The sequence below is a fragment of the Panthera onca genome, chromosome B1, assembly GCF_046562875.1.
Source record: "Panthera onca isolate mPanOnc1 chromosome B1, mPanOnc1 haplotype 2, whole genome shotgun sequence".
Lineage (NCBI taxonomy): Eukaryota > Metazoa > Chordata > Mammalia > Carnivora > Felidae > Panthera > Panthera onca.
The window spans coordinates 34,665,972-34,681,434 of record NC_138342.1 but is presented as its reverse complement, the minus strand read 5'-3'; the positions used below and the strand labels follow the sequence as shown (position 1 = coordinate 34,681,434).

The 15,463-nt window shown below is 39.0% G+C and overlaps 1 protein-coding gene across 8 annotated transcripts in view; it reads right to left on the bottom strand.

The window, feature by feature from the left end:
- LIMCH1 (LIM and calponin homology domains 1) overlaps nt 1-15,463 on the bottom strand; it is a 327,502-nt gene that overhangs the window by 194,042 nt on the left and 117,997 nt on the right. For all 8 annotated transcript variants that reach the window (XM_060655154.3, XM_060655155.3, XM_060655156.3 and 5 more), the window contains exon 2: nt 6,047-6,117. In XM_060655154.3, coding sequence (XP_060511137.3) covers nt 6,047-6,117 — 71 coding nt within the window. The remainder of the gene's footprint in view (nt 1-6,046; nt 6,118-15,463) is intronic.

Genomic DNA, 15,463 nt, shown 5'->3' with positions numbered 1-15,463 from the left:
TCAAGTTTGTAAGGGACTCAAACTTTCTTGCCCAGTTTTCGATCACAGGCTAGGCAAGAGAAGCTGGAAAGGAAAATCCCAGTTCGTTCATCCTGTAGCTTGTTGGCTGTCCTAGAGAAAGAGCTGATGGGTGCCCCTTGACATAGAGTTGCATTGACAATGTTATATTCATAATTGACTTCGGGCCTATTTCCAACAATAATAATGAGAACAGCTAGGGGTCCAGAGTGCCAAGCGAGCACCAAACACTGCTGAGTGTTTTACAGTATTCTCTTCCTGGAATCTCTCAGGGACCTTATGAGGTAGTGATTTCCTCATTCCATAGATGAAGGGAGACAAGTTAATATTTAAGTGTCTGCTATGTTCCACGCACTAAACAAAGAGATTTATCCATATCATCAATTCATTTAATCCTCAGAAGAACTCTATTAATTAGGTACAATTACACTGGTTTTTATAGCTAAGGAAACTGGGGTTCTAAGAGGTTAGGTAACTTGCTTGAGGACACATAGGAGACAAACCGAGGATGTGAGCTGTTAACTAGGTTGAACCATATGAAACCACATTTTCTGACTGTTTTTGGTCTATTAGTATAGTTGCACAGGATTCAACCTAAGTGTTCCCCGATCCATTCACTTTCCACTATACCATCTCATAAAAGCACAGGAATTGGCTTTGTGTATCTTTGGATGGTAACAAAAAAGAAAGTAAAAGGGGTGAGGGAGGATGAGAAATCAAACAGAGAAGGTAGGAGAGCATACACCCCGTAACTAGATGCTACCTCAGTTCCCCTGAACAACATGGGGGTTAGGGGCACCTACCCCCTACACAGTTGAAAATTGATGTATAACTTTTGGCTTGCCCAAAACTTAACTACTATTAGCCTAATGTTGCCCAGAAGCCTTACTGATAATATAAACAATCAATTAACATATATTTTGTATGTTATATGTATTATATACTGCATTCTTACAATAAATAAATAAGCTAGGGAAAAGAAAATGTTATTAAGAAAAGCATAAGGAAAAGAAAATACATTTATAGTTCTGCACTGTATTTATCAAAAAAATCCTCATGTAAGTGGACCCACACAATTCAAACTATGTTGTTCAAGGGCTAACTGTATTATCATCTTGCCATACTTACTTGATCTCTTTCTGCATACGCCTCTTTTTTCCTGAACATTTGCATCCAGTTGCAGGCTATATGCATAATCCTTATATTATTCTTATAACTTTTCTATGAGTTTGAAATTTTTCAAAATAAAAAGTTGGGTGGAAGACGGACTTCTAAAAGGTCCTGAACGGGGCGCGCCTGGGTGGCTCAGTCTGTAAAGCATCTGGTTCTTGGTTTAGGCTCAGGTCAAGATCTCAGTTTCATAGGTTTGAGCCCCACATCTTATCAGTGCAGAGTGCACTTGGGATTCTCTATCTCCCCGCCTCTCTCTTCCCCTCCCCTACTTGTGCTGTCTCTGTCTCTCTCAAAATAAGCTTAAAAAAAAAAAGTCCTGAGAAAATCTTTTCTAAAAAGTTATTTCATTTACCTGAACAGCATTTTTGCACTGCCCAAACTCACTTAACTTTATGTGGGTAAACAATTACATCCAAAATTTATCCCATAGTCCTTATGGGCTGGCAAACTTTCTGTAAAGGATCAGATAGTAAACACTCTAGGCTCTGTGAGCCATATACCAACTCTTGTCTTATTTTACTTACAACCCTCTTAAAATATAAAAACCATTCTTAGTGAGAAAACCAGTACAAAAACAGGCCAAAGGCCATAATTTGCCAACCCCTGATATAGATAGAATTCCATAGAGTTCTATCTAAATAATAAAGTCATAGCCAGGAAACCAAGTCAGAAACTTTCCTTTCTGGAATTATTTCAAAACAGTCTGATCCAGGGACAGGGAAGTAGACGGCAGTCATCAGCAACACTGTACTGGGAGGGACTTCCTTAGGGAATAGTTATTTGCAGCCTTCCTTTTAAACCCTGAAGTCATATATTTGCCACATTTTGACCCCATTTTATTTACTGCTCCGCAGAGGACTCACATCATTTGATCGTTTAACCTCCAAACTTCAAGTACACACAGTTGGCAAAATCAACAGAGAAAGAGAGAAATGATTATAGCAAAAACACATCTACTAGAATTCTACTTGGCACACGCAGAGTCTGGTTTGTACTTGCTATTACCGTGAGTTATACATTTATGCCGAAGTATTACTGAATATGGGGGCAGCCTATGCAAAGCCATGTGTACTGCACTTGACAGGCAAAGTCAAAAAAAGCTCCCAGGGTGACTCTGACACTACTCCATTTCCACCTTATATGCTGCCTGGAGCCAGTCTTTTCTCTCTTGTCTCTGTAGTCCTTAGTAAACATCAGCACCCTTGCCTTTGTCTCCATCTGGTTTGACGGCTGTACGTAAGAAAGCTGAAATCCCTACATCTTCTGCAGACTAGAGCCTCCTTAGCCTCTTCGCTCTCTCATGCTTTCACTCTCATGGGACTTGCCTTCTTAAGAAGGACCACCAGGCCCTTGATACTTACATCCCAAGACCACCAACCCCATGCAGTCCTCCTTCACACTCCGTCATGCTGAGACCCAGCGGTTATCCTCTGCACTGCCCTCCTCTGCTTGCTCAGTGTTTTCTGGCACCAATTCCATGCCACCATCACTAACCTCCAACCAAACCTCTTGCTTTTCTCTCCCACTGAAATCCCAACTGTAGGCACAGGACAGTCGTTTAGAGCAAAAGCTAAGGAATCAGACTTCTGAATGTAAAACTTTCTTATCTGTATAACCTCAGCCAAGTTATTGAATCCTCTGTGCCGCTCTTCGTTCCTCTGTAAAATGGGTATGATAATAGTTCTTACAGGCCACATGAAAGTTTGGTAAGAAGGGAAATCAGGCCCCAGGCACAGAAGGGTGACCTCTGTTTGATGAGAACTATGAATTTTTTTTCAGTCTCATAAACAACTCAGGAAATGTTTAGTGAACAAAGAGCATGTCTCTCCAGTTGCAACCATCATTTAGAGCTGATCTAACTCAGACAAAAAGACGAGAGTTTGCTGAACAAAAGGAATCATTCACTGATGCCGTTCATGTATTTTTCAACTGGGGTCATTACACTATTACAAGACACCAACTGCGCTTCTGTTTTGAATAATATAAAGTTGAAAAACCCAACAATTTTTAAAAAGAGGGCTGTATGTTATGAAAGCCTGTCTCAGAAGAGCTGAATTGCTAGTTTTCTAAATCTGAAATTATAGGGATTTCTTCTTACGTTGTTAAACGTTGCTACATGAGTGGAGGTTTGGAGTTAGAACTCCTGAATCACCAGCATCCACGAAACTCCCTCTGCTTCTACAGAGTGGCACAGCCTTACACATTCTTCTCTACTCTCCACACACAGGTGCTTAAAACCTGTATGGATCCACTGTCTGGGAACCCACACTTTCCTGAGAGCCTCCAAATGGAGTTTCCTGCCTTTTGGTCCTTGCCATTCTTGCCAAGTCCCTCTTCTTGCCAGATGGGTCTCTGGATACAAGTCCCAGAAAACAAACCTGCTGATCTCAGTCTACAGCAGCCCAGTATGCTCCAGCTTGGATAAAACTTAGCCATGCCCCCGCCCCGACCAAAGACGAGGGGAAAATCTTCCTCCATTGCTCCCAACCTTCAGTGCATTCAGCTTTTGGGCCATGCTTTTGTTTCTCATTGCTCTGTGGGTCCTGGACTTAGAAATCTGTTTGTATCTGGTTTCTCCAGCTGCTGACCCAGCTTTCCCTCAAAGCCTCTGACTGAGACTCATGCTACTGGCTCTTTTGATGCAGTTCATTTCACCTTAGCAACCTCTGCTGGAGCTGCCAGCTGGAGTCCCACAAGGAAGCCAAGACTTGACCCTGGTCCTCAGACTCCTTCAAATACGCCAGTGGGTCTAATCTTCCATGTGTAGAAGACCTAGACAATAACTCACTTATTTTGGCCGTTCAGTAACACTTGTCCAAGCCTCTGTGTTGGCCAGTTCACTCAGCGTCATTCTTGGCTGTCAGCAGTCCAAACCCTTTATAACTTAAAGAGGCCCCTGGCTATAATCTGTGCCTCTATCTTGGCTAACCATAATATTTCCTAGGCCCAAGCCCCATCCCTCCACCCCTAAACAACTCTAACATTCAGTAATGTGTTTGTGAAAGGCCAATGGATAGTGCCACTGCTCACATGACAGAATCCATCCTCTGACTCAACATCTTTATCTGGTAAGAAGCAAGTTCTATGCGTGCAAATGTCTCCAGACCCAGAGCTTCAGCTTCAGATGAGCCTTCTCAGTCTAAAGTCTGGCAAGCAATGCTACTCCTTCACAGATTTATTCACAGGAATATAGTGGAGAGATGGACGCCTACAAGAGTTTTTGAAGCAAATGTGAGCTAAACAAAAATTGGTACCAAAGACCCACTTCAACAGAATTAAGACAGAATGATGCACATAAATTAGATCAGATTGTGGCTAGTCTGTAACATCAGGAGAAGGCTAAGCCCAGAATCATTGGAGAAGCAGGTGTTAGAACACAAGGGAAGTGTTTGGAGTCTGCCTGGGTTTATCTCTGGGGAGATGCTAAACTAAGTATGGTTTATGTAAGAGATGAGCTCAGATTTAGATTTAATAAAGGGAAAAGAGGCAATGAGGGAAGTAAAGTATGAGAAGAGAGAAGAGGCTCCACAGGAAGGAAGGAATGGAAACAGCAATCAGGGCATGTTAATTTCTCTTTGAGGAAAAAAGGACAGTGGGGAGCAGGAAAAAAATGCTGGCATGAACTGTGTTAAAAAGTGCTGCCTAATAATCAACATTTGTATAGCAAATGTAATTTTTCAAAGCACCTCACCCACATTATCTCATTGAAATTCATAAAAAGTTTATGAAGTAAGCAAGAGTTGTAACTTTTCATTACCATCTTAGAAAGAAAAGATTGAGACTCAAGAAGGTTAAATGATCTAAGGGGTACAGTAAGACTTGCATTTCTAGTTCTCAGGCTCCAAAACCGGAAGTCTTTCAACGACATTGGTAGGTCCCAAACAATATTCTGGAAGTCGCCAAAATAAAGGTGCATTCTATGTAATTTCACATCCACAAAGTTCAAGATATAAGGCAAATAAATGCTATGGTGATAGAAATTAGAACAGTGTTTTTCTAGAGGTGGTTGAGATGGATTGGGAGGGGACAAGAGGGCATTTGCTGTCCTATATCTTCATCAGGGTTTAGGCTACATGCATGTACACAGTTCTCAAAATCCATCAGGTTGTATATCTGGAGCTGTGTTTTTCCTGTGTGTACATTTCACCTCAGTGGAACAAAAATCAGTATCTGAATTATAGAGCCTATTAAGTTCAAGTTTTGAGACCTTAAAGTGTATGTTCATCCATCTCTAAGTGTTAAGTCTCTAGTTTATTTTGTGTCTAGAACCACTTCACAGCAAGTTCTTGAAACCATCCCCACAGCCGCGCTTTATGACAAAACCCAGGTTCAAACCATAAAAGTTAAACATGGCAGTTATTGTTCACATTTGAAATTTGCCAGTAGCATAATATATTCAAAATGCGTCAGGGGAGCAAGCCCAGTGAGGAACATTAACTGCCATGTTTTAAGAAGTTGTAAGTAATTAGATGCATTGCTTCACATGGTACAAATTGCTTTTGCTTGGGGGATACAGGGGAGAAAAGCTGCTACTTTCACTACAAATGGGTCCACATCCTTCCAATTACCTGGGCTCAGATTCCTACATTATAAATATTGGTTGGAGCTGAGTAGCAGCTACCAGGTACATCTTCTTTACCTGATTAGAAATGCCACAGTCCCCATCACTTCCCACCTACCATACACTAAAACTTCCTCACCTACTTAGGTTTACTGCCTAGCCCAGTGATTTTTTAAAATCTCAGAATCAAACTATGAATAAAATGCAAAACAAAATACGAAGCTTTACAGATGAACTGAATAGTATTGATGATTCTTCTTGAGCAAAACCAGTTGAACAATAGGCTATACTTACTCGCAGAGAAGGATTCCATTTTCTAACCCTGTCCGAAAATCTTTATCACCAAAACTTCTGCCGGTTACTTGCTGGAAAAAAAAGAGAGAGGGAGAGAGAGAGCATAAATTTTTCTTTTTTAATCAAGAATTTCAATGATTTTTTTTTTTTTTTAATATTTAAGAGGCTTGAAATAACTGGTGGCATTCCAAGAATGGAGAAAATCTGTTAGGTCTGAATTTCCTTTCCATGTGTAGTTTGCTGAGATCAGCTAATCCTAAATGTAGACCATTATTTTGAAGCTTTTTCCTACCCAATTCCTTAAATTGTCTGTTCTTCCTGATAAGGGTGTTACTTTTAGGGTTTGGCCATGATAAGTCAAGGCCACAGCCTCAATCCACACACTTTCAAAAAAGCCTGCAGAAAGCACCACCTAAGGATAAAACATCTGTTTGTTAAAATATTATTGGGGGTGGGGGGAGTAGTGGGGAAGATACAGACACCTATCCTCAAGAGACAAACATCAAGACAGGAATATTAAAGCCAATATCCATACTAACTTGGTGTGAAAGAGGAAAATAAAAGCTGGAAAGGAATGACTAACAACACAGGACTGATGACCATTCTTGATACCTCTGGCTCTCAGCAGCCCTTTGCCCTAGGCACCTAGGGCAATCATTTGTTCATTCAATAAGTATATATTGACTATCTAGAATATGCCAGGTAAATATGTATACTAAAAACCCTAAAGCAACCTTTAAAACAGCAAAATAAAAAGTTACAGTTAATAAGCTTAAAAAGGAAATAAAACGGAATCATAAAAAATACTCTTAACAATGAAAAAAGACAGAAAAAGAGGAAAAGAGAATACAGAACATATGGAATAAAAAGTAAATAACAACACAATAAACTTAAACCTAACCATATCAATAAGTACATTAAATATAAATGGACTAAATATCCCCGATTAAAAGACAGACATTGTCATATTGGAAATAAAAAATAAAACCGAACTATGTGGTGCCTAGGAGAAATGCACTTTAAAGATAAAGAGAGAAGTAGATTAAAGATAGAAGAATAGAAAAAGATAATAACATGCTAATGTTAATTTTAAAAAGCTGGATATTAATATCAAAGAAAATTTTAGAAAAAATAATAATACCAAGGACAGAGAAAGTCATTTCATAATGACACAAGGTTTAGCTCATCAGGAAGACATAAAAATCCTAAACATTTTTACATTTAATAAAAACTTCAAAATACATAAACCAAAAAAAGTCTGTGAAGAGAAATAGACAAATTCACAACTAGAGCCAGAAGAATGTTCTCTCTTTCATAACTGATAGAACAGTAGACAAAAAATCAGTAAGGATATAGAAGACTTGAACAACACTGTCAACCAAATTTACTTAATTAACATTTCAACAATACTTCACCCTACAGTAGCAGAATACATATTTTTTTTCCTAAGTTCACAGTGAACATGTATTGAGATAGACCAATTTCTGGGTCTGTAAACAAGTCTCCACAAACTTAAAAGAGTTCAATTCATAAAAAAGCATGTCATCTGGCCACAGTGGAATTAAATTTGAAATTAGTAACAGAAATATCTTAGGAAAAAAATCCCCAAATAATTTTAAACTAAGTGACACAATGTTAAACCTATTGATCAAAGAAGAAATAAAAAGAAATTAGAATATATTTTATAATGGCAGAATGTGACAAAGGCACTAAAGCAGTATTTTGGGGAAATGTATAGCACAAAACACCTATATCAGAAAAAAAAAATCTCAAATCAATAAATTCTGCTTCTACCTTAAGCAAATTAAGCCCAAATTAGGTAGGAAAAAAAAGGAAAAAAACTATATCAGTTGAAATCAATCAAACAGAAAACCAAAAAGCAATACAGAAAAAAATCAATGAAATGAAAAGTTACTTACTTGAGACCAGTAAAATTGAGAAAACTTTAGCCAGATTGATACATCTTTGGCTAATAAAATCGACAACCTTTGGTTTTTAGCCAAAAAAGAAAGACACAACTTACCAACAACAGGAATGACACAGATGATATCATTACATATTTTATAGACATTAAAAGAATAATGGGGGTGCCTGGGTGGCTTAGTTGGTTGGGCGTCCAACTTCGGCTCAGGTCATAATCTCACAGTTTGTGGGTTTGAGCCCTGCACTGGGCTCTGTGCTGACAGCTTGGAGCCTGGAGACCGTTTCGAATTCTGTGTCTCCTTCTCTCTCTTCCCCTCCCCCACTTGACCTCTGTCTCTCTCTGTCTCTCAAAAATAAATAAATGTAAAAACAATTTTTTAATTAAAAAAATTAAGAGGGAACATTACAAATAAATTTATACTAATACATTCACCAACTTAGATGAACTAGAGAAATTTCTTGACACAATCAACCAAGTTCATTCAACAAAGAAATAGGTAACTTCCCCAAAAGAAAACGTCAGGCTCAGAAGGTTTACCTGGAAAATTACAACAACTATATAAGAAAAAAATAATGCAATTCTACACAAGCTTTTCCAAGCAACTGAAGAGGAAAGCATACTTCTCAATTCATTCTATGAGACCAGCATTACCTGATTCCAAAACCAGACAAGAATATTATTACAAAATAGATACACACACACACACACACACACACACACAATATGCCAACATGTTACCTCTTCATGGTGGAAAGCAGGTGTGATTTTTATTTTCTTCTTTAAATTTTCCCTATTTTCCTAAAACGTTGTACAATTAATACACACTACTAATCATCAGAAAATCCAAACAATATTGTTTGTTTGATGTCTGTTTTTTATTTTTTTAATGTTTACTTATTTTTGAGAGAGAAACAGAGAGAGTCAAGCAGGGGAGGGGCAAAGAGACAGGGAGACACAGAATTCGAAGCAGGCTCCAGGCTCCGAGCTGTCAGCACAGAGTCCAGGGCGGGGCTTGAACCCACAAACTACAGATCATGACCTGAGCTGAAGTCAGATACTTAACCCACTGAGCCACCCAGGTGCCCCCATTGTTTGTTTTTTAAAGAGCAGTCTAAGGAAACTAAGTGATCCCAACTCTTGTAAACCATAGTTCAAATTGTATTATAAAACATCCTCATTGCCAATCCCACTAGAAAGGCAAATCACAAGTCAATAAAATGTATGCCTGAAGGAAAGAGGAAGGAAGGAAGGAAGGAAGGAAGGAAGGAAGGGAGAAAGGAAGGAAGGAAAGAAGGAAGAAGGAAGTCCTTTGTTAATATCTTCTCATTCTTATTTAAGGGATGGTGAGAAAATGTATAAAAAGTATTTTGTATTTACAGTTTGTAAAGAAATAAATAGGAAAGATGTCCTTTACAAAGCTAAGATTTTAAACACAGACTTTAAACATTTTAGCATTTTCTTCCTGAATCCTAATTTATATTCTCAAAACACCACTAATATTTATAAAACTGACCCCTATTCACCAAGAAGTCATTAGAAAATTTTGAAAACATTTTCCCCCAGGTCTTTACATTTTTGTTAAAATTATTATGTTCTAGCACAAATGGTGCTAACTAACAATGAAACCCAAGAGAATTTACCTACATCTATTACAGAATCTCTGGCCAAGATAACCCAGGCCCCTTTCCATTTATTGAGCCATAATGACGGGCAGGGCCTAGAGATAGAAATACAAATGAGACATGGTCACTGCATGCAGAAGGCTCACAGACTGCAGAGGAGAGCAGATATCTAAATTCATACCATAAACAGACAGTAACAGGACCATTAAGATTGTAAGAAAATATTGGTGGTCCATGGACCACCTAAAGTGCCCATGTACTATTTAAAACTATATTGTATATGACATGTAGCCAGTGAAATATTGCAAGTAGATATGTTTAACAGTCCCAAGTCAGCCTGCTAATCCACATCCTCCAAGATGTAGTCTGATTAAATTCAATTTCCTAGACTGCCAGTTCTGGAGATGGGAACAAACGCCATGCATTTGGAGGAAGGTGATCATTTCTGCCTCTATTCTTTTGCCTCTGTCCTTGCTCCTGCGTCTACAGGTCCCAGCATAACCTTCTCACTGCTCTCCACTGACTTTAATGTCTCCCTTTCTTCCAGGGCCACGTTATTTAGTATAGAGGTGTCTAGATCTTTGTTGGGAGGGTCATCAGTGGAATAGACCCCAGAAATTCAACAAGGACCATGCCACTGAAGAGTTAGGTTCTTAGACTAGTAGCAGCAGCATCTTTACCTGGAATTAACATTAGAAATACAGACGATCAGTCCTCCCATTCCTATAAGACCTACTTAATCAGAACCGCATCCAAAAAAGATCCCCATGATTCACATGCAAAGTAAAATTTACAAAGCCCTGAACTAGTATACAAAAGTAAGCCAACAGTTCAGAATCAGAAAAGGAGGACCTTTAACTGGAATCAGGATTTTGAATGAACTGTCTCAACAATGCCTCTCAGCAACATCTTTATCATGTGTTTACAATGCCACACATTTATTTTAACTCTAAAGACTAATTACTATTCCCTTAATGACAGCATAAGCCATTGCTATAAAAAACAATATGGCTGCCAAGATTCAACCACCATTACCAACAATCTGTGAGCAAGGTAAGGGAACAATAACCACCCACACTCTTCACTAACCTTCCCACCTGGATTTCAACTGACTAAGGACTCTCAATAACCTCTCAGACAAGGCGCTGGCCAAGCCATGAGCTCCTTATGATTTTCCAAGGACACAGAGCAGGATGGAAAGATCTAGTAAAGTTCTTAAAGAGAACCTGAAAGGGAGACCTGGGACATGGAGTGGGTGGTGAGAGAATCCAGGTTCAGGAGCATCCCAGGACTAGCAGTGGAAGAGCAACTTGAAATGTCAAGAGCACTTTATCATTTCCCCTAAATCCTGCTCTCCCCGCGCTGCTGATCCTCACCCATCTGATCAATTAATCCTTGCAGCTTCATCCTTGCAGTTGTTCAGCTTAGCAATGCTTGACCCTTACCTTTCATACCAATCACACCCACCAACAAATTCTGTTGATTTTCCCTTCAAAACTTATCGCGAATCCAACCACTTCTCACTGCTTCCATGCTACCACCTACTCCGAGCCACCACCATCTTATACCTGGATAAGTCCCTTACCTGGCTTCAGTGCTTCTACCTTGCCTCCCTTCCATCTATTCTCAATAGAGCAGCCAGAGGAATCCCATAAAGTTGGATCATGTCACTACTCCACTTAAAACCCCTCAATACCTCCTCATCTCACTCATAGTAAAAGCCAAAGTTCCTTCAGTTCCCTGAAGGTATTCACCAGAAGAACAAACAAACAAGCAACAACAACAAAAAAAACTGATAGGAGCACATGGACCAAACCCTAGACACCACCATGACGTCAAGGGTGGCCATAATGAACATCTCCCCATTCAAAGAGATCCTCAGAAGCACTTATGGTGGCAGTTATATCCGCATCTACGTCCCCTGTGCGTTTCAGGAAAGCCCAATAACAGATTTCTTTCCTGCTTTATGGTTCAGGGTTAATTCACTTTCATTACTAATCAAAAGATTTGCTATTTACAGCAATGGAGGGACATGCTGTAAGTGTCAGATTAAAATACTCAATGAATGGATAACTTACCGGAACATTGATTGTTTTAAAGGAAAAGGAGCACTTCCATGTATCTTAGCAATTAACCAAAAGCAGAAGCAAGAGGACATCACAATGTGTCATCATACTATTTTATGCACGTAATTATGTTTTTAATTTAATTTAATTTTTTTCCAATTATATTTAGTTCTTTTTTGAATTTTATTTTTTTTTTTCTTTTTTTTTCTTTTTTTTTTTTTTTTTTTTTTTTTAAATTTTTTTTTCAACGTTTTTTATTTATTTTTGGGACAGAGAGAGACAGAGCATGAATGGGGGAGGGGCAGAGAGAGAGGGAGACACAGAATCGGAAACAGGCTCCAGGCTCCGAGCCATCAGCCCAGAGCCTGACGCGGGGCTCGAACTCACGGACCGTGAGATCGTGACCTGGCTGAAGTCGGACGCTTAACCGACTGCGCCACCCAGGCGCCCCCTTTATTTTTTAAAATTTACATCCAAAGTAGTTAGCATATAGTGCAACAATGATTTCAGGAGTAGATTCCTTAGTGCCCCTTACCCACTTAGCCCATCCCCCCTCCCACAACCCCTCCAGTACCCTCTGTTTGTTCTCCATATTTATGAGTCTCTTCTGTTTTGTCCCCCTTCCTGTTTTTATATTATTTTTATTTCCCTTCCCTTATGTTCATCTGTTTTGTCTCTTAAGGTCCTCATCTGAGTGAAGTCACGTGATTTTTGTCTTTCTCTGACTAATTTCACTTAGCATCATACTCTCCAGTTCCACCCACGTAGTTGCAAATGGCAAGATTTCATTCTTTTTGATTGCCGAGTAATACTCCATTGTATATATATATATATATACCACACCTTCTTTATCCACTCATCCATCGATGGACATTTGGGCTCTTTCCACACTTTGGCTATTGTTTATAGTGGTGCTATAAACATGGGGGTGCATGTGTCCCTTCGAAACAGCACACCTGTATGTCGTGGATAAATGCATAGTAGTGCAATTGCTGGGTTATAGGGTAGTTACATTTTTAGTTTTTTGAGGAACGTCCCTACTGTTTTCCAGAGTGGCCGCACCAGCTTGCATTGCCACCAACAATGCAAAAGAGATCCTCTTTCTCCACATCCTCGCCAACATCTGTTGTTGCCTGAGTTGTTAATGTTAGCAATTCTGACAGGTGTAAGGTGGTATCTCATTGTGGTTTTGATTTCTATTTCCCTGATGATGAGTGATGCTGAGCATTTTTTCATGTGTCAGTTGGCCATCTGGATGTGTTTTTTGGAGAAGTGTCTACTCATGTCTTTTGCCCATTTCTTCACTGGATTATTTGTTTTTTGGGTGTTGAGTTTGAGAAGTTATTTATAGATTTTTGGATTCTAACCCTTTATCTGATATGTCATTTGCAAATATCTTCTCCCATTCTGTCGGTTGCCTTTTAGTTTTGCTGATTGTTTCCTTCGCTATATGCACGTAATTATTAAGTAAGCTCATCTGTATTTGATTTCCCTCTCATTGATCTAAAAGGTAATTATGTTTCTGAGTCTGTTCATGTCAATGGCACTACTCTAAACCATTCAAATAACTGAAATATGGAGGATTTAAAAAAAAGTCTAATAAAAATCCACAGAACTTTATGGTGATATTTTTATGATGTGTTTATAATGTAACACGTTATATATCAAAATGCTACACTTTGCTAATTACTTTGTTACCACTGTTATTAATTGCCATGAATAGCCAAAGATTGCCAAGAATCAGTCTCTCAGCCTGATCATTACCATTTATACAAACTGTATTTCAGAAATGTTTTCATAATCTTCAGGGTTTTTTTTAAATGCAATCTGGTGGGTAAACTGAAGTCCACCAATAAACTGTAAGCCTGAAGAGGATTTTAATATTCTTTAATGTTTTTTATTTATTTTTGAGAAAGAGAGAGCACGAGCAGGGGAGAGGCAGAGAGACAGGGGACAGATCCAAAGTGGGCTCTGTGCTGAGAGCAGCAAGCCAATGCGGGGCTCGAACTCACAAACCATGAGATCATGACCTAAGCCGAAGTCTGATGCTCAACCGACTGAGCCACCTAGGTGCCCCAATGAAGAAGATTTTCAATAAATGTTGGAAACCCTATTATAATGATCTTAAGAGGAGATTCTATTGGCTGACAAATAATGGTCCCTGGATTTAAGCAATTGAAGAAAATACAGAATTTAATATAGATTGACTTAACTTTTGAAAACCATGGATATTTTCTCTAAATTGCTGTACAAAAACAGGTACATTTGATATTACATTATTATTTTGCTTATTGTCCAGCTCCGCCCAGTCAGGTGAGAATGGGAAATTTTCTTTGTTCTCTTCACTTTTGCATACTCTGTGCCTAGAAAAGTACTCGGCTCACAGTAGGTACTCAATAAATATTTGTTGAAATAATAATAATAATAAAAAAAAGGTATGCTTTCAGAAGGTAGTGATTTCCTACTATAAGCAGTAAATGAAAAATAATACCTCTTTAAAATTCACCAAAGAAGATTATCTGTGGCTTATTATGCTCCCTTGTCTTCTGATCATATTTGACTTATTTAATAAAAAAGGACATTTCTGCATATTTTCACACTTAAATTGCAAAATAAAACAGTACAGAACTGCTCTTATTTTTCACATTTACTGAGAAACAAATCCGCTGCTATTTCCGTCTCCTTTGTGGGGTTGCTAGAAAAATCAAACCAAGTTTCTATGGGAACTCTTCATAAACAATCATAAGTCATATTCCTCTGAACCAGAATTAGCAGCTAACCAGTCAATCATCTACTGAATACCTATTTCATCCCAGGCAAAGTAATAGGTGTGTGTGTGTGAAACCAAAATAACAAGCTCTGTACCCTACCCAGTAAGAGTCCACAATCCAAGGGGAAAGATCAAACAGTATAGTAGGTGTTGGAAGAGAAATATGGACACAGCTCTGCAAGAGCAGAGAGGAAGCAATTAACACAAATTGCACAACTAAAGGAATAGTGAAGGATAACAGTTCACCTTAACATACTAACTACCGTATCACATCACTCTCTGTTCTAGATGCTCGCCAAATATTATTTTATGTAATCCTCGTAACAACCCAGTAAGGTGGATCCTAGGACTATTATTACCATTTTAAAGTCAAGGAAACCTGGACACAGAAAGGTTAAGTAAGTTGCCCAAGGACACAAATCTACTAAATAGGAGAGCCAGGATCGAACCCTGGTAGTGTGACTGCAGAGTTCATGTTCCTAAGCACAATTCTGTGCAGTATCTGAGCAAAGGAATGAACTCTCTCTGCCTAAGACAGTCAAGGAAAACCTTTGGGGAGCTGACATTTGAGTTGGTCCTGAAGGATAAGAGGGATTCTCCAAAGTACGAAGATGAAGTGGGACACTCCAGGCAGGCACAAAGACTTGTATGGGTTTCTTTGAGCAAAGAGGAAAAGTTCTAAGGGCTGACCACAGGAGGGAGGCAGGTGGGGAGGGGCGGGGTGGTAGAACATGACGTGCCAGAGTGAGCATGGCCCAGACAGTAAAGGATCTACGTGTTACAATTATGGGTTGTACTTGATCCTGAAACAAAAGAAGATGAAGGCAAGGGTGTGGTTCTTTGGCAATCATTCTCCCCATCTCCCACTAATTCTCCATTCCCAAAGAGACAGTCTCAAAATGACATTTTGCTCGTTACTCTCAATTACTTCCTTGCAGATTCTACCACCCCCATTTAATATAGAATGGCTTTGCTTTTGGAATCACAGTGCGATGGAAACCATCTGGCCAGACCTCCTTTAGGACCACTGCTTCC